Here is a 23,042-nt window from a genome sequence, read left to right on the forward strand (position 1 = left end):
TATATATATATATATATATATATATTTTTTTTTTTTTCCAATAATGGTCGGTGATATGATTTTTAAACATTTCAGATATTTCAATATACACATCACCAGTGTTTCCCAAATATTGATTTATTTGTAGCAGCTCCACAATATCACCACTGATCGCCGCAAATAGATTTTCCAAAAGGCTTTTGACTTCTTTGAATAAACATGAGCACTGCACGTTTCAAAACCAAAGTGGGGGGTGTTTTATATAAATGTATCTTTAAAGGGAATCGACTGTCTTCAGAAAAGCTTCGATGGCATTTTCATTTTATCTGACAAAGTAGCATTTATGTGGAAACCGCTGTATTTCTGATGTTCCAAATGCGCCTTCTACTGGCAGAAAATGAATGTGCATTTTCAATAAGCCCGTCTCCAGCAACATGTTTTTGTTGTTGATCACTCTTTTTTTCTGTTTTCTCCAGCAACTCTGAGCACTTTTCATATTGATTATTCTGGATGAAGCACTTTTGTTTCAATCTATAAGAATAATCAGCCTATGCTATAGTTTAAAGTTAAACATAATAAGGGGAGTCTGAGAGTCTTATGTTTATTTGATGTGATTTCACATTTCTGGTTTGTATGAAACCTAAATACAAATAAAAGGTGAACATTCCTTTTTTTTGTACCATTTTTAGTTCTAAAATATTCTGTAGTTTTATAGGAGGAGGTTTCATAGATGTTTGTATGAAACCTAAATACAAATAAAAGGTGAACATTCCTTTTTTTTTGTACCATTTTTAGTTCTAAAATATTCTGTAGTTTTATAGGAGGAGGTTTCATAGACTTGGCAAATTAATTTTTCAGAAGTTTGTAGGTACAGACATCGGTTGTGCTCTTGGCAGTTTTTCCTGAGGCTTTTTTTAAATTGTTCATATCGATATCGGAATTTTATCGTATCAACCGAAATGAAGAAATATATTGTGATATAAATTTTGGCCATATCGTCCAGCCCTATTTAATAGATTTATTTATTTATTTTTGGAATATTATATTTTCTTTGGAATATTATTGAACAATCATTGCAGAATAAGGCCAGGAACTTGCATTAAGCATGCAAATAGGATCCATTTAGATTTAATGTTGACTTTAAATATTTACAGAAATATATTTTATATATTTATATCAAAATTAAAGACCTTTAGAATTTAAAACATTCAGTTTCTTTTGAGAAAAAAATAGCATTAAACACTAAAACAGTCGAATCAGTTGTTTTTGGATGTTATTTTTTAAATTCACAGTTAAACCTAGAATGAAAGAAGGCAGGTTGTTTTAAGATAACAACAACAAACCAGTCTAGAGTAATAATGTGCTACGTCTATTTCAGCAAAGTCTGGGCAATAAATGAACAGTAGTATGAAGAAAACATTGTAATTCTTTGTAATGTGCCTGTTGATCATGTACCAATCTGAGAACTGAGGTTGGTTAATCATCTTCTTTTAGTTCCTCCAAAACCTGCACCACAAAACACCATAAATAGATCTCATCTCCAAAATACACATCTAAATGACTTATAATGACTTACTCATGGCATTATGCAGCCCAGTACACAGTGACATTACAGGAGGGAATTGTGCTTTGAAATAAACAAGAACACATCTGACATCTTTAACTACACTTGCTGTAGTTTACCTGATGCTGTCCGTGTTCCTGAGCTTGTTTTTGGTGCTGGAGAAGGTCGGTTGGTGTAAGATGGTCCTGTGAAGCCCATGGGTGGCTGGCGTCTAACATCAACATGAAAGTCAGGTGAAGACTGAACTAAAAATTACTGCCTTTACTGACTACCCTTCTAGTATTTTACATTTCAGGGATATTTATCTTTGACTACTTTTACATTTTTTTGTTTCCACATTTCTTTTCAGAAAGTTCATAAAAAATGTAGCCTTGATACTTTAAAGTGCTTGCTATAAGTAAATTATGTGAGAATATGTTGCTTGCTTACCTCTGATTGCCAAACAGATATCCCAGAATTCCACCTGTGCCCATTCCAGTCCAGAATCCACCCCCACCACGTCCACCAGTGTTTCCACCAGTGAAACCAGTCCAAGAACTCTGAGGTCTGGTGTACGCATCAGAAAAGCCGTACCCGGGCTTTGAGCTAGACTGATCTGCTGAGAGAACCCACAAAACAGGAAATATTATACTGGTTGGTGTAAGATGGTCCTGTGAAGCCCATGGGTGGCTGGCGTCTAACATCAACATGAAAGGCAGGTGAAGACTGAACTAAAAATTACTGCCTTTACTGACTACCCTTCTAGTATTTTACATTTCAGGGATATTTATCTTTGACTACTTTTACATTTTTTTGTTTCCACATTTCTTTTCAGAAAGTTCATAAAAAATTTAGCCTTGATACTTTAAAGTGCTTGCTATAAGTAAATTATGTGAGAATATGTTGCTTGCTTACCTCTGATTGCCAAACAGATATCCCAGAATTCCACCTGTGCCCATTCCAGTCCAGAATCCACCCCCACCACGTCCACCAGTGTTTCCACCAGTGAAACCAGTCCAAGAACTCTGAGGTCTGGTGTACGCATCAGAAAAGCCGTACCCGGGCTTTGAGCTAGACTGATCTGCTGAGAGAACCCACAAAACAGGAAATATTATACATTCCCCATAAATAAATATGCAAATATTATGGATATTTGATTACTCTTCTACTTTCAATGTCATCACTAACCCGACTCGTGCCGTTCAAAAACTGTTTGCTTACCAACATTCTTTCAAAATAACTTCTTTTTTTGTTCCACAGAAAAAAAGAAAGCCATACAGGTTTGGAATGACATGAGGGTGAGTAAATGATATAATTTTCATTTTTGGGGGAACGATCCCTTTAAATCTATAACAATGGAGAATGGAATCAAACTGAAACTTCTCACATTGCACATGTTAACACTTACTGTTTCAGACAGACAGAATGGTAGAATGTTATAAAGATAGATAGATAGATAGATAGATAGATAGATAGATAGATAGATAGATAGATAGATAGATAGACAGACAGAATGCAAATATTATGGATATTTGATTACTCTTCTACTTTCAATGTCATCACTAACCCGACTCGTGCCGTTCAAAAACTGTTTGCTTACCAACATTCTTTCAAAATAACTTCTTTTTTTGTTCCACAGAAAAAAAGAAAGCCATACAGGTTTGGAATGACATGAGGGTGAGTAAATGATATAATTTTCATTTTTGGGGGAACGATCCCTTTAAATCTATAACAATGGAGAATGGAATCAAACTGAAACTTCTCACATTGCACATGTTAACACTTACTTAGATAGTCAGACAGAATGGTAGAATGTTATAAAGATAGATAGACAGACAGATAGTCAGAATGGTAGAATGTTATAAAGACAGACAGATAAATAGATAGACAGTCAGACAGAATGGTAGATTGTTATAAAGATAGATAGACAGACAGACAGACAGACAGACAGACAGATAGACAGATAGACAGATAGATGGACAGTCAAACAGAATGGTATAATGTTATAAAGATAGATAGATAGATAGATAGATAGATAGATAGATAGATAGATAGATAGATAGATAGATAGATGGACAGTCAAACAGAATGGTATAATGTTATAAAGATAGATAGATAGATGGACAGTCAAACAGAATGGTATAATGTTAGATAGATAGATAGATAGATAGATAGATAGATAGATAGATAGATAGTCAAACAGAATGGTAGAATATTATAAAGATAGATAGATAGGTAGATAGACAGACATATAGACAGACAGATAGACAGACAGACAGACAGCCAGACAGACAGACAGACAGACAGATAGATAGATAGATAGATGGACAGTCAAACAGAATGGTAGAATGTTATAAAGATAGATAGATAGACAGTCAGACAGAATGGTAGATTGTTATAAAGATAGATAGATAGATAGATAGATAGATAGATAGATAGATAGACAGAATGGTAGAATGTTATAAAGATAGATAGATAGATAGACAGAATGGTAGAATGTTATACAGACAGACATATAGATTCATTGATTGATTGATTACCTGAGTAATAATCTGGTTTGAATCCAGGCGGTGGTGGCTCCATGCCATGACTGTTATCCCCGGTCCCGGGGTATCCCTGGGATCCATCTCCATGGTAACCTTGGTGGCCGTGAGTAGGACTGCACAGAAACATCTTGTATACAGCATATGCTACCAGCAAAAGGAAAGCTACCACTATAAGCCCACCCACTCCGTCACCAGACGGTCCGTTCTGGAAGGGATACTGGTTGTTGGACTGCTGATAGTGGCCTCCTCTCTGCTGCTGCTGCTGCTTTTGATTAGAAAAGCCTTGGAAGAAGTTTGAGGCAAAGTCTGAGAAGCCAGACGTGCCGTGCGTGTGCTGCTGCTTCCCTTCTGCTGTGAGCTCCAGCGTGTACTCCAGACCGCATGAGCCTCTCAGCACATACGCGTCATTGGGACTGTTATAACCCTCACAGGAGACCTCCACACGCCCAAACCTGTACACGTTGTCCATGTCAGCCTTGCATTCCCACTACAAAGAGGGAGAGAGTAATACTATGAACAGTTTCTAGGCTTATTATATGCAAGAGGCAATTTTTTGTGCCTTACCTGTGTGTCTATGCCATCTGATCCTCTGTTGTAACACTGGACCACCTCAGGAACAAATGATCCACAGCCAGCTGATCCTCCAACACACTGCAGCTGTAGAACAGGACTGGAGCGACGTGCAGTGGTGTAGCGTCCTCTCTGGAGAGTGAGAACCTGGACATCACGCAGTAACACAGCCTCTGTTGCAGGAAGAAAAGATTTTATTATTATTTCTATCTATCTATCTATCCCCCCAAAACATCTGGTATCACACAAAAGCACCATATGCCCTCTTTAAGATACAAAGATTTTATAAAATATTTAATTTATATTATACTTACATTTTTATTTTATTTATATTTAATATTTATTAATATTATATGCATTACTTATGGTATATTTGATATATTTTTATTGCTTTATATTACATATCCTTTTGTTTAACATAAAAGTAGTGCTAAACTGTCCTCTTAAAGATAAATATATTACAAGCAATTATTTATATATTTGTTCCTTTCTTCATATTATTATTATTACTATTCATTACATTATATATATATATCTATCTTTATATATATATATATATATATATATATATATATATATATGAGAGAGAGAGAGAGAGAGAGACAGAGAGACAGATAGACAGATAGACAGATAATCATATTAGCCACACTAATTTTGTATTACATAAAGGTCCTAACTGTCCTCCCTGTACATACATTACAATAATTTACATAATTCTTTTACATTTTCCTTTCTTCTTCTTTTTATAAAATATGAATAACTCATCATCACATATTTATATTATATCATATTTGCCACACCACCCAAACTAATTTCGCATTACATAACAGTAATATTAGTCAAATATGATCACACAAATTTATGTTAATATTGGACACACCTACAGAACATTTGGTATGAAAAACGAGTATGCACTTTAAGATCGAAACGAACAAAAGTAAGTTAACTTCCTGAGTCTCAGCAGAGTAACAACATCCACCAAAGCTGCGCATTAAGAGTGAAACTTCAATGCAAATACCGTATAAAGTATGTCTAATGCGAACTCATTTTACTCGGACTGAACCATCCATCTTCTCTGATTTTATTATGATTGTTTGTTCATCTTTTACCATCATTCCAGCAGCTGATGTGAGGCACAATCAACAGCAAAAAGTGCAGAAACAAAACTCCAGAGCTCTTCATTTCTCCCGTTATGATGGAAAATCCTCTTCTTTAGCCTTGAGATGGACTAATATGTCTCACTCTAAGCCAGTACGTGGCTTTTACCAATAAGTGAAAATAAAGTCTGATGTAAACAAGTGTAACTAACCGCTCAGTGCAACGCCATTCTTTTCACACTTCCGCTTCCGTGTTTGAGATTATACAGCCTTTGAGCCATAGACAGACAGACAATCATATTAGCCACACCTCCCAAACTAATTTTGTATTACATAAAGGTCCTAACTGTCCTCCCTGTACATACATTACAATAATTTACATAATTCTTTTACATTTTCCTTTCTTCTTCTTTTTATAAAATATGAATAACTCATCATCACATATTTATATTATATCATATTTGCCACACCACCCAAACTAATTTCGCATTACATAACAGTAATATTAGTCAAATATGATCACACAAATTTATGTTAATATTGGACACACCTACAGAACATTTGGTATGAAAAACGAGTATGCACTTTAAGATCGAAACGAACAAAAGTAAGTTAACTTCCTGAGTCTCAGCAGAGTAACAACATCCACCAAAGCTGCGCATTAAGAGTGAAACTTCAATGCAAATACCGTATAAAGTATGTCTAATGCGAACTCATTTTACTCGGACTGAACCATCCATCTTCTCTGATTTTATTATGATTGTTTGTTCATCTTTTACCATCATTCCAGCAGCTGATGTGAGGCACAATCAACAGCAAAAAGTGCAGAAACAAAACTCCAGAGCTCTTCATTTCTCCCGTTATGATGGAAAATCCTCTTCTTTAGCCTTGAGATGGACTAATATGTCTCACTCTAAGCCAGTACGTGGCTTTTACCAATAAGTGAAAATAAAGTCTGATGTAAACAAGTGTAACTAACCGCTCAGTGCAACGCCATTCTTTTCACACTTCCGCTTCCGTGTTTGAGATTATACAGCCTTTGAGCCATCTACTGACAGGTACCTCGAATTACACACCTTTAACCTCCAATAATAAAGCGAAAAAGTGTTTAGACTGACAAAATGTTGAGAAAATGCAAGTTTCTGTTGTAATAGTACCTTCTGTATCCTCACTCAAAATATTAGTTACCACTTTTCCATTCGAGTTAACATTAACTGTTTTAAATCACACCTGTTTGCACTGAACAGCTGTAATCTTACTTTATAACCCCACATTTCTTTATTTTATAAGATAAAAATAACTATATATCTTTATTTAATATTATATACTATAAAATAATGTCATCTCTGCAGTGATATTTATTGTTTAATCTCACAAACAAATTTTTGTTGGGGAAAAAAGACAACATTAAAGGGTTAGTTCACCCAAAAATGAAAATTAGCCCATAAATTGCTCACCCTCAAGTCATCCAAGGGGATATGACTTTCTTCTTTCAGACGAATCCAGTCGGAGTTATATTAAAAATGGTCTTTGATCTTTCAAGCTGTTTAATGGCACTCAGCGGGTGTTGCAGTGCATCAGTCCAAAAGAAGTGAAATAAAAAGCGCCCATTCATAAAAAAAAAGTGTCTCACACGGCTCCGGGGGGTGAACAAAGGCCGCCTGTAGCGAATCGATGCGTTTTTGTAAGAAAAATATCCATATTCAAAACATTATAATAACTTTAATGTAGCTTGCGCTCACTGTTGTAAACGGAAGCAGTTACAGGCGGATGACGTATGAGTTCGGCTTTGAGCATGCGCCGCTCAAAAGTGACGAACGCGGAAGCGCAGGGGGGAGATCAAAACAAAACAACGATCACTTATTAGAACCAAAAAAATTTATTGTCCCTAGTACCACGTTAAAATGTTACATTATCAGAAATGATTGTTTTAATGGTTTTGCAAGCTAAAACTTGTTTTGTATTCTTAATGGTAACTGATATTTCCTCGTCCTCCTCCTATGTAATATTAATAATATATCATCACATATTTGGCCACACCCTTCAACAATTTTGTAGGCAATTACATAAAATTGTATTAGTAAAATTTCTCAAAAGGATGTTTCACATCACAAAACAAAGTATAGGCATTTAAGCTCAAAATGAAAATTCTGAATAATTCCCCCCAAGAAATTCATAAATACAAATACTTCCAAGTAATACTGCTTTAGTGTAAGTTTAGAAATAATTTTATTTTGTCCATCCCTCATGTAAATACACAGAAATTATGAATGGATAGATACATATGTATTTAACTAAGAATAACGGTCAACTGTTTGGTGCTCTATTCCTTTAGCACTTTCACTTCCAAATTTCATCCCATCATCCAAAATTATTTAAGACAGGAATGAGAGATACAGGCAGGGATGAATGATCATTAAAGAGTTCTGCAAAGTGTGCCATACAGATCTACTCACATTGACACCAGCTGGCAGTCTGTAAATGAACATGAACATTAGCTCAATAGTCTAGACAGATGATGATGATGATGATGATGATGAAGAAGACAGCTTCTGTTGTAACTGATTGTGAACAGAGAGTGATAACTGGTTTTCCTCTACAAGAAGAGAATGTCTTGCACTGTTCATTCATTCACTGGATTTCGCCAAACAACTCACACCAAACAGAGAATAAACATATAAAATATTGCATTTACAAATAACATAAATAATGTGTTTACTTATATTAAATAATAAAACGAGTGCTCCAAATCTTTCGAGTTGTATACTGATTATTTGCAGTTCTACACTCAAAAAATAATTGAGCTTAAATTTAAGACTTATGTATTGAAATTGCATATAACATTTCCATCCATGTGGATTACACAGACTTAACGTAAACTAATAAAATTAATGTAATGCATATTTGTAAGTCATATATAAATTAAAAGAAAAGGGTAAGATTTCTGCACTAAAAAACAAACAAACATGGCATAGTCGTGACTATTAAATAATTGCATCTACAGTATTTGATTTCAAATAGATTAGAATCAGCATAAATCTGTTCATTGTGGAAACAATTACATTTATTCCATTAAAAAGTATGGACATGGTTAAAATATGGATAGCTATGAAACAAGCAATATTCGGTTAGTTAAAATATATGAGGTTGAAACAAATTGGATTTATTGATAAATAACTAAACCTGGTTATTCTGTATTTTTATGGTACAATTATTTAGTACTATAAAATATATTAGTACTATTGCATTTGTTTTAAACTTGTTTCATTTACACATGACAGACAAATATGCATCATTTTCATTTTAGTATCCCTGAACTATTACCGTTTTTTAAATATTTTGAATTCGTTTTTACTGTATTTTCCATTTTCAGTTTAATATTGTAGTATTTTTGTTGTAAATTTTGTGTCATTTTTTAATTATTGTTTTTTATTTCAATTTTAGTTTAATAGTTTTAGTTAGTACATTAAGTTAAACAAAATGTTGCTTTGGCAACTAGCTGAAATAAAATAAGTTTACGTTTTTAATATTTTATTTTATTTCAGTGAACGTTTATTTGATTTAAAGTAACTTTTTCTCTTTTTTGTTTGTTTTTTTTTTTTGTTTTTGGACATACAGCATCAACTACAGTATACCTAATTTCAGAGCAGAACAGTAAGATAAAAACATTGGTGAAAAACTGCAATATAACAGAAAAGCTGTGTGAAACTGGTGTGTGTGCTATTGGTGAAGATGAGGTACCTGATGAGCCCACCACACCATCAGGTAAGAGAAAACCGCAATCCAACTAATAGATCCCAAAAATGTGAGCGGAAAGAACTTTTTTGATGTCTATGGAACAAGAGAGGATAGAAGGAAAAATAAGGAAGGGATGTCATGCTATTCAAATATTTAAAACACAGCACCAAGCAGTCTGTTTGTTTCAACAGCCTGAAACTGGGCTTTACAAGACACTTTGTTCAAATTTGTTCATTGTACAACATTGACGCTGTTATTGAACTGAACTGAATTAACATTGAGCTGAATAACGGGCGGCTAATCGCTGAATTGAACTTGTTTCATAATGAATTTTACACAGTCATTGAACTGAATCAACACTGAACTTGAGCTGAATAATTTCACTATTGTCTTGTTAGAGCTGCTTTACAGTAAAGTTTTGATTTGTCTAATATTTGATGAAGTTTGCATTACTTTCCAGTTTAATACCGTGAAGCTACTTTGAAACAGTTTCTATTGTATAAAGTGCTTTATATAATTAAAGATGACTTGACAATTACACAGAAAGTGACTATGGCAAGATCTGCATTAAATATGTGACCCTGGACCACAAAACCAGTCTTAAGTCGCTGGGGTATATTTGTAGCAACAGCCAAAAAAAACATTGTATGGGTCAAAATTATAAATGTTTCTTTTATGCCAAAAATCATTAGGATATTAAGTAAAGATCATGTTCCATGAAGATATTTTGTAAATGTCCTACCGTAAATATATCAAAACTTTTGATTAGTAATATGCATTGCTAAGAACTTTAAAGGCGATTTTCTCAGTATTTAGATTTTTTTGCACCCTCAGATTCCAGATTTTCAAATAGTTGTCTCTCGGCCAAATATTGTCCTATCCTAACAAACCATACATCAATGGGAAGCTTATTTATACAGCTTTCAGATGATGTATAAAGCTCAATTTCGAGAAATTGACCCTTATGACTGGTTTTGTGGTCCAGGGTCACATATGTCACAAAATAAAAAACATAAAAGACTCAATCGTACATCTCTGCGGACATCCGGCAGTGACAGCCACAATGGAAAGACGATGGGAAAGATGACAAGGTATGTTGCTCGCTTCCTTGGTGTGTCTGGCCACGCCAAGCTCAGAGGCTGGTCTTCATCGTCGTCCTCCTCAGCCTTTGAGATTAGAACCACAACAACACGATGTCAGTCAGCTGCCTGTGATATTTTAATATTAGAATCTTAAGGATTCCAATATAGATGATCTAGTTGTGTTGCGACATCACCTCAGCTCCAGCACTGCCATTCATGGGCGGAGTGACTTCTACCTCCACATTAGTACTGTTGGGAAGATTCTTGACGACTGAAAAAAACAAACATATGTAGTGATGTGATTTAAGCACTGAAATCCTCAGGAACCACAGCACTTTCATCAGATTTTAAATGCTTATGATAAAAGTAAACAGTAAGTGTACAGTTAATCAAAGTTAACAGGAAATCAAAATAAAAATGTTGCTGATGTTACAGTGGACGACTTTTCTCCAAAGACAAAACTTTTTCTAGAGGGTCCTCATCAGAAAATCCATTCCTTTCCAGCTACAAACATATGTAGTGATGTGATTTAAGCACTGAAATCCTCAGGAACCACAGCACTTTCATCAGATTTTAAATGCTTATGATAAAAGTAAACAGTAAGTGTATACGTGGCTGTAGAAATGATAGTTAACAGGAAATCAAAATAAAAATGTTGCTGATGTTACAGTGGACGACTTTTCTCCAAAGACAAAACTTTTTCTAGAGGGTCCTCATCAGAAAATCCATTCCTTTCCAGCTGTCGTCACCAAATCTCTTTACTTTTCATATAGGCCTACTTTTGCAAACAGTGTTGGAATGGAAAGGCCACTTTTCAGTGGATAAAAGTCCAATCCTACAGTGATTATCCTCATTTTACTCAATAATATGTCACATTACAGAAGTCAAATTGGTAAGGAATGCTGTTACACAAAAAATTTAAACTTACCAACACCATTTGCCTCATCTTGTTCCTTATTTCTTGCGATCTTGTGCAGAATTGATGCCTTCTCCTTGAACCTCCCTGGAATATATGACATATTTTATTAATAAGACTTAACATATCTATGATGCAAGTCAATGTGAGTGTATTTGTAAATTTGGAGTGTTTGTATTTGCACATTACCTTCACTGAGAGGAAAACTTACCAACACCATTTGCCTCATCTTGTTCCTTATTTCTTGCGATCTTGTGCAGAATTGATGCCTTCTCCTTGAACCTCCCTGGAATATATGACATATTTTATTAATAAGACTTAACATACAGTGGGGAAAAAAAGTATTTAGTCAGCCACCAATTGTGCAAGTTCTCCCACTTAAAAAGATGAGAGAGGCCTGTAATTTTCATCATAGGAATACCTCAACTATGAGAGACAAAATGAGAAAAAAGATATAGAAAATCACATTGTAGGATTTTTAAAGAATTTATTTGCAAATTATGGTGGAAAATATTCAAACAGATGCCATTAATACAGGTAACGAGTGGAGGACAGAGGAGCCTCTTAAAGAAGAAGTTACAGGTCTGTGAGAGCCAGAAATCTTGCTTGTTTGTAGGTGACCAAATACTTATTTTACCGAGGAATTTACCAATTAATTCTTTAAAAATCCTACAATGTGATTTTCTGGATTTTTTTTTCTCATTTTGTCTCTCATAGTTGAGGTATACCTATGATGAAAATTACAGGCCTCTCTCATCTTTTTAAGTGGGAGAACTTGCCCAATTGGTGGCTGACTAAATACTTTTTTGCCCCACTGTATCTATGATGCAAGTCAATGTGAGTGTATTTGTAAATTTGGAGTGTTTGTATTTGCACATTACCTTCACTGAGAGGATCGAGTGTGTGAATCATTAGCTGGAAGATGCTGTTTCTCATGAGGGTGTTGTGGAGGGAGGCGGAGCTTCCTCCTCTCTGGAGGCGGGGTTTAGCCTATAGGGAATAAAAGAAGAAATGCATTCTGATATATCATTATGTGTATTATGCTGATAAGAGAGCGCTGAAGGTTCCTGATCATGCTTACCGAAAGTTTATTTTCATCATCTGCTGCACTGACAACCTTGAGAAAAACAGAGAGAAGCAAAATTCTATGAATTCTATGAAAAGTAAAATCAAAACCAATTTCTTTTTACATTACTGAAAAAAAGTTTGGGGTATTCTTAAAACCACCCCACACCTTAAAACACAACTTCTAAAAAGCATTTTCAAAGGAGCTCAAAAAGTAGAGGAAATTATAAAACCATTAGTCATATAAGCACCATATATATTTTTTATTTTAAATAAATCTAATCATATTCTTTAAAAAAAAGAAAACCATTTTTATAAAAAGGGATTGCCTCATTACTTGGAAAAAAAAAGTTTAACAAAGAGATGGTGACGTTCAAGGCCAGCTTTAAAAAAGATCAGCTCAATCTGTCCCCAACATGCAGGTAACCAAGAACATGTTAAGCTGTTACACAGCACAGCTAAGGCCTACAGTAGTTCTGGTCTGCTGCTTTTACATGGCCATAAATAGCACTTCTTAAGTACTGTATAGAAAAGCCAATCATAGAATTTTGACCCACCTTCCAAATAACATCAATAACAGTTTCTAAGAAACCACTGAAAGTAAAAGATGAAAATCACTCCTTACAAAATCTGCCCTTAAAATCTCATTCAAATATGGCTTCAAGCATTGCATAATATCTTGCATCTTGCTGTATGCAATATCTTAAACAAAACACTACTGTATTGCATTTACTGTATTCCATATTCAATAAATAACCGGTAAATTAACCATATCATTCTAAACTAAAACTTATGAGGAAAGGTGAAACTGTTATGATTTGAATCCATCATTAATTTTTACAATTAATATACAGTTTTAGAGCAAAACAAAATTACTTCATAGTCCTGAGAGAATGTAATATTGTTAAATATATTTTAAATATTTATATTTAATATACACTATAAATAATATAAATAATTTATTTTGTGGAACATAGTCCTCAGGTACATAGGCGAGGGTAAAATATTGTTTAAAACATTTTAAATACATTTAAATTGTTTGTAGATCTGCACTCCAAATGGTTCAAATAAGCTCTTTCTCAATAAGCGCTTGCCCAGTGAGATGACAGCACCAGCAATGTCCTCATGACAAAACTCGTGCCATTTGCTCCCCGTTCACGTCCCTTCCCAGCTTTGGTCTTTCTGCAGGTGAAAGATAAGCTCTGGCCTATGGCCACCGATGCCTGTGAAAATAGCCTACAGCTGAGCTCTGTGTGCTCAGCTATCTTTAAAGCAGAGGTCAGTCAACCGGAGACCAGCTCGCTGAAGCTGTCTGACATTAGCAGACGTTCTGCTGTTAGGCCAACAATCTTAAACTTCTGAGTTAAGGCCGTTTGCACTAAGAATGAAAACTATACTGCATTAGCATCCAGACAAATGGATGATAACCTTATTCTAACCCACCTTCCAATTACCATCCAATTAAAGTCGGATGGACTCTGATTGCCTGTCGATGATTTTATCAGTCATCAGCTGAAAAAAAAATGCTCAAAATTTTATTCCAACAATATAATTTCTCTGTGTTGCTACTGCTATAGTTGTGGTGTGGACTTCACTATTGTCTTACAGTTTTTAAAAAATCATTTCTTATTGTTAAATTTTACCACCATCATTGGCGTTTTAGTGCAAATGCAAATATATTGTCATGTTATAGAACTCATTAAATGAAAATAATGTGAACATCCTTTAAACATTAAGCACCAAACGGTCAAAAATCTGACTCCATGAGACTAGACCCAAGACCTTAAAACCAGACTCTCAAAGCTAAAATCGGAATCAAGATCAGTTAAATTACTAGTGTTTAAAGCAAACAGTTTTAAACAAGATAAAAGAACTGAGGTGAATAATGGTTTGAAACTATGCAATGCCATTTTTACTGCATTTTTTTGACAGCGTAGCACATGTATTGCAGGGACTGGCCCGTTCATCCATCTTTTCCCACACCTTTTTGGATCAATCACCTGAGCCACAAATTTGTGTGGAAAATTGCAGGAAAATTACAATACTGATGAGCTTATGGCACCAAACCACTTGGCTAGCAACTAGCTGAGATGCAAAAGGTAGTAGACATATAAGTCCATTTTATGCTTTTAAGAGCCCTCCAGAAAAGATTTGGTAACTAGTAAAACATCTACCATAATATAATGGAATGTTAGCTGTATACAGTATATGTAACATACAGAATAGCATCCTCAAGAGCACACTGGTGATTTGAACCTGGAATTGATCATTTGAGTTATCAGAAGAGATCTTATAGCACTAACCAAGATCGTAAACTCAAGCCAAAAGACCCAGAAAAAGATTGGGTGCGGGATTAGGACCGACCTTGTTTTGGTCTTTAATTGTACTCTGGAGAGCTACCATACGTGTTGCATAAAAAAAAATCACACAAAAAAACAAAACAATTCTTATAGATGTTTTACCAGGCATGCACACACTACTCAGTATCTTAAAATCGAACCTATCAACATCACGTGAAAATGTTAGAAAATAAACAACTGACCTTGTGAAACCTTAAATTCAAAACTTTATGCATGACTAAAAATTGATTGTGGGGGGAGGATGGAAACTACAGAATCGTTTCCAGCAGTGCAAAGCCAGAGCATATTTACCAAATCTTATATAACTTTGTCATCTCATTTGATTTGTACCCTTAAACAAGAGAGAGAGATGTTGAAAAGTAAGTCACGGGGATCAAGGGCAGTCTTACTAGAGAGCAGCTAATGAACTTTGCAGAGTAATAGTTTAGCAATTAGTTGGACCAATGAGCATGCTGGATCCACACAATGACACCATTACAGTGCTATCTATCTATAGAATGTAAAGAAAATGGATATACAGGAACTTACACACTGTGAAATTACCAATTCATTTTTATAGCAAATTAATTAATATACAAAACATACTAAACTTTTCCAGTAGCAGCAAACTCAATCAGTCTATGGTATATCAATCAGTATAACATTAGATAAATAGAGTGCGTGTACATCACAAAAGCATCTAAGACGGAACAATGTTCCTGTTAGTCTCCTGGCTCGATGCCTTAACTAATGAAGATAATTCAGCATGATGTAACAGAGAGACTGATGATGCTGAATCCTCTTTCTTTTAAATGAATCCAGCAAAATATCCAATTGAACATCAAGCTCAATTCTGCACCAAATGTATTTGAACACCATCTGTGCAAAACACAGACAGACAGAGTTTAAAATAAAAGTCATAACTCCTGTGTACTTCATTCCAGGTTTAATCATATGGGTCATCTGAGAACTTGAATTGCCTCTACAGTGTCTCCTAGCAAGGGTTCTTTAGTTAACCAGAGAACGCAGGCAAGTACACTAAAGAGGCTTAAGGTGACAGGTAACCAATTTTAGAGACAGAGGCATTTAAGGATTCACAAATTAACTCATTAACGCATGACACCAGGCTCTCACACTCTCCCCTCTTTGCGTTTCATAATTCAAAGGAATTATGCCAGCAAATATTTACATATTACTAACTAGAAAGTCTACTAAGTTTCTTAATTCAATTACTTTTAATAGGTGGGATTTTTTTTCTTTTTTGATAATCCATTTCACTTGGATATGCATCACAATACAGAAGAAAAGATCTTTAAGTAAACTTTAGAATGTAACTCATCTTCCAAGTACCTCTTAAGGTAATTTCTTCAGAAAATGTAAAAACCTAGTTTATAATATTAAAAGCATAAAATTCATATGTATTATTTTTTTCATAATTCAAAGGAATTATGCCAGCAAAGATCTACATATTACTAACTAGAAAGTCTACTAAGTTTCTTAATTCAATTACTTTTAATAGGTGGGATTTTTTTAACTTTTTTGATAATCCATTTCACTTGGATATGCATCACAATACAGAAGAAAAGATCTTTAAGTAAACTTTAGAATGTAACTCATCTTCCAAGTACCTCTTAAGGTAATTTCTTCAGAAAATGTAAAAACCTAGTTTATAATATTAAAAGCATAAAATTCATATGTATTATTTACTTTTAATTATTTAGTTCAACACCAAAAGTAAATTATGTACACTAGTATGGGATAAAGACCACCATAGAAAAGCTGTTTTGTTCAACAAAAGGAATTATGTACAATATAAAGTTAAGTATTAACTTCAGTGTTTGTTTCATTATATTACAGATGAACAGCTGCTTTATCACTTAAAAGTCATATCCAAATTTGCTGTCAATTTTCTATTTCACTGAGTAATTTATAATTTAAAAAAGTGTCTATTGCTGGACCAATGTAAAATGAAAATTGTTGTTGTAATGTTCAATATTCCCTCAAACGTCTTCTTCACAAGGCACTAAAGGGAGGTCACTTCCCTAAGCACTAAGAGTCTTTTTACTTTGGTTGGCGTCACCCCTTCTAAGCAGTTGATTTAGGATTACAAAGGATTTCAGGTTAGGATTCATAAACTGTAAGCAGAAATAAAGATATCCACCATGTTTCTGAACTCTACATTAAACACGAAATGACACAAAGTTCTTACTGCGAAAATGAATCTGACAATGTGATTCAAAAACCTTAAGAATTTCCCACAATACTCTATATTTGAGTACAGTTTTAAAAAGAACAGGACACCTGTCTATACTTAGCAGCACTAAAAGGATCACATCTTATTGGATTAGCCCGAGCTTCGGCTAAAGGAGCAAAGAGCACACGTACCAACCGCCCAACACCAACCCCTGTCTCTACTATTATTCATTTTAATTTTAGAAGTCTCTCTATACCAAGAATTTTTCATTCCAATCTAGAAGGGTGAAAATCCAATGTAACGTGCTCTATATAGTTGTGTTAAATCAATTCTGAATGAATCGTGGGACATTAATGAAATATTTTACATTTTTACAAGCTTTCTGGAATCATATTTCTGATGTACTGAGGTGACAATCCAAAAAAGCAGTCTACCAGCAAAGAGCAATCTAAGACTAATCAATGTGGGTTTATATAGATAACATGCTACTAATGGTTCTCAAAAGTAATGTACATGCCCCTGGTGCATCACTAAGAAGCCTAACAAAACAGCACGGTCAGCTGATTCACCTGTGTTCCATATGTGGGACAAACTGCATCTGCAAAAAACAAATCCGACTCCAGCTGTTTGAATGAAACACAGCAGGTTGAACAGGTTTAACTGGCTTCATATGGGCCTCTTAAACTATCAACAATACATCAAACCACTAAACTGATATCCAGATTCATGTTAATTCAACAGTGCATGGCTACAGTCATACATTATGCATATCACCTCCAGCAATGGGTCCGAGAACAATTGAGACACATTTGGGCAGTGAAGTCATGCTTTAAAATATCTGAATTTCACTGCATTAGTTGCTTCTGCAAATAAATTATGCAAATAATTTTATTTTGTTTTTTATTTGGCTTTTAACCAACTGGAGCCAAGGTCATTCTATTAATGTCTGACAACCAGAAAGTGTATTTATTATTATTATTAAGTATTTTTTTCTCAGTAAAAATACATAAACGTCTCTACAACAAGACCGCAAAACTGCAATTAATATATCTTGAATCTTAGTTTACTGTTCTTACAAAACAAATTTGTGACCGTAATTCATATTACTAATCAAAAATTCAGTTTTTATATATTTATGGTAGGAAACATACACAATATCTCCATGGAACATGAACGTTACTTAATATCCCAATGATTTTTGAAATAAAATAAAAATGTATCATTTTGACCCATACAATGTACTTTTGGCTATTGCTACAAATATACCCCAGCGACTTAAGACTCGTTTTGTGGTGCAGGGTCACATTTATTTTTTTTAAATGTAAATGTAACAACATTTTATAAAGTTTATGCTTAAAACCTCAAATTCTCATTTAAAAGATATATTTATGCGATTTTGCTTCTAAACTAAATTTATTTGGTTCGAAAGATGTTTAAATGTTTTAACTGGCAAACAAGACAAAATACTGGTTAAGATTCACAAATGGACATTTTAAAATGAGACTTGTATGGCTTAATATAACGTAAATGATGTCTCTTACTGAAATATGTAGTAGAAAACCCATGAAACATTTATGCTATACACAAAATACACTAAAATACACATTGTTTTATACATATTTTGGACTATAATAGACTTCAAAGGTGGCCAATGGGCTGAAGGTCCAAATTGTAGGCTCTACACGATCCGAAACGATCTGGCGAAACGATCTGTCATTTTCTAAAAAAAATAAAAATGTATATACTTTTTAACCACAAATACTCATCTTGCACTAGCTGGACTTCACGCATTACGTAGTCACATTGGAAAGGTCACGCGTGACATAGGCGAAAGTACTGACCCAGTGTTTACAAAGTGAACGTGCAAAGGAAGTCAAAAGCCCTTTTAAAAAAAGGTGAAACAACTATGCCGGACGATTTTGAAGTTGGAGGAGAAAATGAGATGAAGTTTTTCACCCTACCCTAGCTTTTTGAACCGGAGTACACAGACGAAGAGCTAACCATGCGTTACCTTTCCAACGTGATTACGTCATGCATGACACACATCACGGAGCTAGTGTAAGATGAGCATTTGTGGTTAAACAGTATATGCTTTTTTTTTTTTTAAATGACTGATTGTTTATCTAGACAAAACCCTTATTCCTTGGTTGGGATTGTGTAGAGTCCTTTGAAGCTGCAATAAAACTGCAATTTGGACCTTCAACCTGTTGGCCACCATTTAAGTCCATTATATGGAGTAAAATCCTGGAATGTTTTCCTCAAAAACCTTAAGTTCTTTGCGACTGAAGACATGAGCATCTTGGATGACATAGGGGTGAGTACATTATCAGGAAATTTTTATTCTGGAAGTGAACTAATCCTTTAAGCCATACAAGTCTTAATACCCAGGGTTCCCTTTAAAAACAAAAAGCTAACTGTGCCAGGAAAAGACAAAAAAAGATATCTATCCCTCTTGAGATGTCTGGTTGCTATAAGACAGATTTGAGCAAAATGGTAAGTAAAAGATTTTAACAACTTTCTTCCTTTATAACTCCACCTTGCCTCATTTTTACTACTTTTGCTGTCTCCTTCTACTGTCCATGTTTGTCTGTACTGCAGGGGTTCTAGTCTTACTCAGCTGATTGTGTACTCAGAGCAGTGTTGTTTGCTCTGTCCAGGTGACACCTGATATAATGTCTAATCCAGCTCAGAGAGGTGATAAAACAGTCTGTGTTCTTTTCATAGGGAACGCTGATTCTCAGCCAACATTCGGGTTCCGCGCCCACTGCTGTTGCAATCAGCTCCCTTGTTCGGTTATAAGTGCTCAAGATTCCTAAAAATTCCCAAAATGCACAATAAAAACCAGTGGGCATCAGCTGCTCACTATGTTCACATACCAGAAATCGTCGTCATGTCTTTTTAAGTCATCAGAGGATGAGTGCAAATGTAAATTCACCTAATTTTCACTCTTTTCAGTGTATTTACTTAATGTGAATGAAAAAATGCAATCCTGCATACATTTCTGAATTACAGTTGTTAGAACATTTTTGAAGATTTTTTTAAATGTCTGAATATCATTATCCACGCACAATGTTTTTCAGAGCATTCTCTCAGGAAAGTATAGCATTCCCATGGGAATCTTTGCATTGTCTCAAAAAGCACTGAAATTTGGTTTCTCATATTATTTTTATTTACTTTGGTGAGGAATGCAGAATTTTTTTTTTTTTGATGAACGCAAAAGTTTTGTGGCAGACTGCCAAAGAACTGAAATATAATTTTTCCTCCAATCTCCTATTTTTTACCATCACCATCACCATGACCCTTTAGGGTCTCTGTACAAGTGCATATTTAACAGTGGTGCTATACTTTTTGCCCAATGGAATATTTTAGAGCTAAGTTGTTGTTAAATACTAGTAAATACTACTAAAATCTATCTATCTATCTATCTATATTATAAAATATTATTAACAGAAACTGGGAGGGTCGTGTTGATTTCACTCTACATATTAATTGTTTGTGTCTTTAGCATTTGAAATTAAGCTAGATAGATCAAAATATATATTAATATTAAATATTATTTAATAGTAAAATGACTACTACTTCTATTAATAACAATAAATCTATTATATTAATGTATGTATTATATTCATTCTTTTATAAAAGTCATCCTGCCTGCAGCACTCTTGGAAATATGCGGAGGGCCTCCTGGTGGAAACCACTGTGATATACTGATTCCTAACAGGAATGGTAGGAGGCGTGAAGGAGAATGCCACCTTTGACATGGGAAGCAGATAGTTCGCCTGGAATAATGTGACTCACCTTAGGAGGAGCTTCAATGTCGTCCACTTGATTCCTGAGTAATTTAGTCTTGATTAAAGTCTCTACAGTCACATTGTACTTCATAAAAGTGACATAGCTAGCATAACAGAGTAACAGTCCAATGCTCTCAACATAAGTAATGTAGTTATCCAGGAAGAAAACGATAAGCATAATTAGTCCAATGATATAAAAGGTGACATCTCTAAACAGAGGCCACCAGGTGAGGTTGAGAATCTCACGTGAAAAGACAGCACACATCCCGATCACGAACAAGATGTTGAAGACAGCAGAACCCACGATGGTCCCGATGCCCACATTGCTGTGTGAGATGAACACACCGATCACAGAGGTGAAGAGCTCAGGAGCAGAGCCTCCAGCGGCCATGAAGGTGGCGCCCGCTACGTCATCCGAGATCTCCAGTTTTTCTGTGATCACGGTGAGGGCGGGGACAAAAAACTCGTCGCAGACGATAGCGAGGGCAATGAACATGTACATCATGCCCAACATATGCAGCACAACTGCACCTTGCCTCCTCTCCTCCAGTGTGAACAGATCCTCGGGATAATCTCCCTTGCTGTGCTCACCGGACGAGGCCATAGCGATGGGCATATCTGCCGAAACATTGCGCTCTTCGTGAGAAGATAGGACAGTTCTGTGTGGCACTGGTTCTGCAAGTCCCTCATGATTGGTGAGAGAAGTGAGTGGCGTCCATCTTGGGAATGGGCCCAAAGTGAAGGTAAAGGCACTCCAAGACAGGAACAATGTGAGGGCAGAGATGCTCAGGATAAAACCAAAAATCCGTGAAGGACGTAGTTTCCTCCTGACATGCTGCAATCGGTGACGCTTGCTCTTCCGCTCCAGAGGGGTGCAATCTGACCCCAATTTGATGCTGGGGAATGTGGGATCCATGTTTGATGGGCAGCTCGGGGCCTGGTGGTCTGAAATCTATGACGCGCCGGGCATGGTTACAGGCCAACTCTACTTAAACCTGACAGGAATAATGTACTCCCCGATTCCTCGCAGGGTCCAGAGTCTCTAATGGCTTCCTCATAATAATCACTGAAACACAACATATGACAAGAGCGAGAAATAGTTTTTTTATATATTTGCCTTTTAAAATTCTGATGTGCCTTACAATTTTGGATCAAAACAAACATAACATTGAGAAAAAGAACAAAATATCACATTTTAGTATGACTAAATGGCATGAATATTCATTTTATTTATTCAGCCTAATTCATTTAAGTAGGATTAACATAACAGATGCTTTCCTCAGCCAATCCAGTAGCTGGCTGTCAGTCACCTTGCTGCAACCTGATCACACACCTGGGGGGTATTCCAAAAAGCAGGTTATGTGACATACCCGGGTATGTTTGAGGATAAGCGAGCGGATAACCTCAGCTTTCGGTTCCAAAAACCGGTTACTTCTTTCAGGGTAAGTAACCACAGTAACTTGCTCTCTGAAGATAACCTGCTCCGGACGTGTGATCTACTGACGAGCCTTCAGTGGGCGTGACAGATAGCGCAGAACATTATATAATATTACAATATGTAATATAGCCTATTATATATATTTTTATTTATATATTTGTATATGTTACTTTTGAAGTGATAATATAAGTAGGCTAATAAATAAGGTAATATATTATTCTAATATGGTTATTATATTTATGTTATATTCATAACTCATGTTGAGAATGTCTTGAGTCTAATTATATATAATGATTAATGTTATCATTAAAGAGAGATAGTTCAACCAAAAATGATAATTCTGTTATCATGTTGTTCCAAACCTTTCTTTTTCTGCTAATATATATATATATATATATATATATATAATGTTGGTAACCAAACAATTTTGGTAAAAAAAATTGATGAATAATAATAATAATAAGTCACACATGTTTGGAACGACATGGGGGAGAGTAAATGATGAGAGAACTTTCATTTTTGGGTGAACTATTATATAAATGTGAAATCATTTTATTCTTTCCTTTATTATAAATGAATTATACAATTAATAATAATAATAATATTAATTATAATAATAATGTCTATGATTAAAGCAAACTGAAAAACATATTCCCATACAGTCATTGTGTGAAAGACATTTTATCTAGCAGAACTTATCATTTAAGCAAACACTCTCGGTCATTACGACTACAGGTTCACTAA

At 34.9% G+C, this 23,042-nt stretch overlaps 2 protein-coding genes across 5 annotated transcripts; both read right to left on the minus strand.

The window, feature by feature from the left end:
• Positions 1-1,228: 1,228 nt before the first annotated feature.
• On the minus strand, positions 1,229-6,759 carry LOC107557959 (store-operated calcium entry-associated regulatory factor-like). 4 transcript variants are annotated; one of them, XM_016241554.1, is made up of 6 exons: positions 6,515-6,759; positions 4,633-4,811; positions 4,063-4,555; positions 2,438-2,606; positions 1,663-1,754; positions 1,229-1,485 (listed from the first exon to the last, which is right to left on the minus strand). In XM_016241554.1, the coding sequence occupies exons 1-6, from the start codon at positions 6,585-6,587 to the stop codon at positions 1,460-1,462; spliced, it is 1,032 nt and encodes a 343-aa protein (XP_016097040.1). In that variant the 5' UTR covers positions 6,588-6,759; the 3' UTR covers positions 1,229-1,459. The 4 variants fall into 4 exon arrangements, with proteins under 4 accessions (XP_016097040.1, XP_016097039.1, XP_016097038.1 ...); XM_016241553.1 differs by lacking the exon at positions 6,515-6,759 and adding an exon at positions 5,748-5,981; XM_016241552.1 differs by lacking the exon at positions 6,515-6,759 and adding an exon at positions 5,748-5,981 and having other exon boundaries at positions 2,438-2,603; positions 4,633-4,817.
• A 2,552-nt stretch (positions 6,760-9,311) lies between these two features.
• LOC107557960 (sodium/potassium/calcium exchanger 2-like) lies at positions 9,312-21,952 on the minus strand. Its single transcript, XM_016241556.1, has 7 exons — positions 20,868-21,952; positions 12,553-12,588; positions 12,353-12,461; positions 11,683-11,757; positions 10,750-10,826; positions 10,505-10,639; positions 9,312-9,566 (listed from the first exon to the last, which is right to left on the minus strand). Exons 1-7 carry the CDS (start codon positions 21,774-21,776, stop codon positions 9,456-9,458), a joined length of 1,452 nt encoding a protein of 483 aa, XP_016097042.1. The 5' UTR covers positions 21,777-21,952; the 3' UTR covers positions 9,312-9,455.
• Positions 21,953-23,042: the final 1,090 nt, after the last annotated feature.

This window comes from Sinocyclocheilus grahami, unplaced genomic scaffold (assembly GCF_001515645.1).
Source record: "Sinocyclocheilus grahami isolate Dianchi unplaced genomic scaffold, SAMN03320097.WGS_v1.1 scaffold625.1, whole genome shotgun sequence".
Lineage (NCBI taxonomy): Eukaryota > Metazoa > Chordata > Actinopteri > Cypriniformes > Cyprinidae > Sinocyclocheilus > Sinocyclocheilus grahami.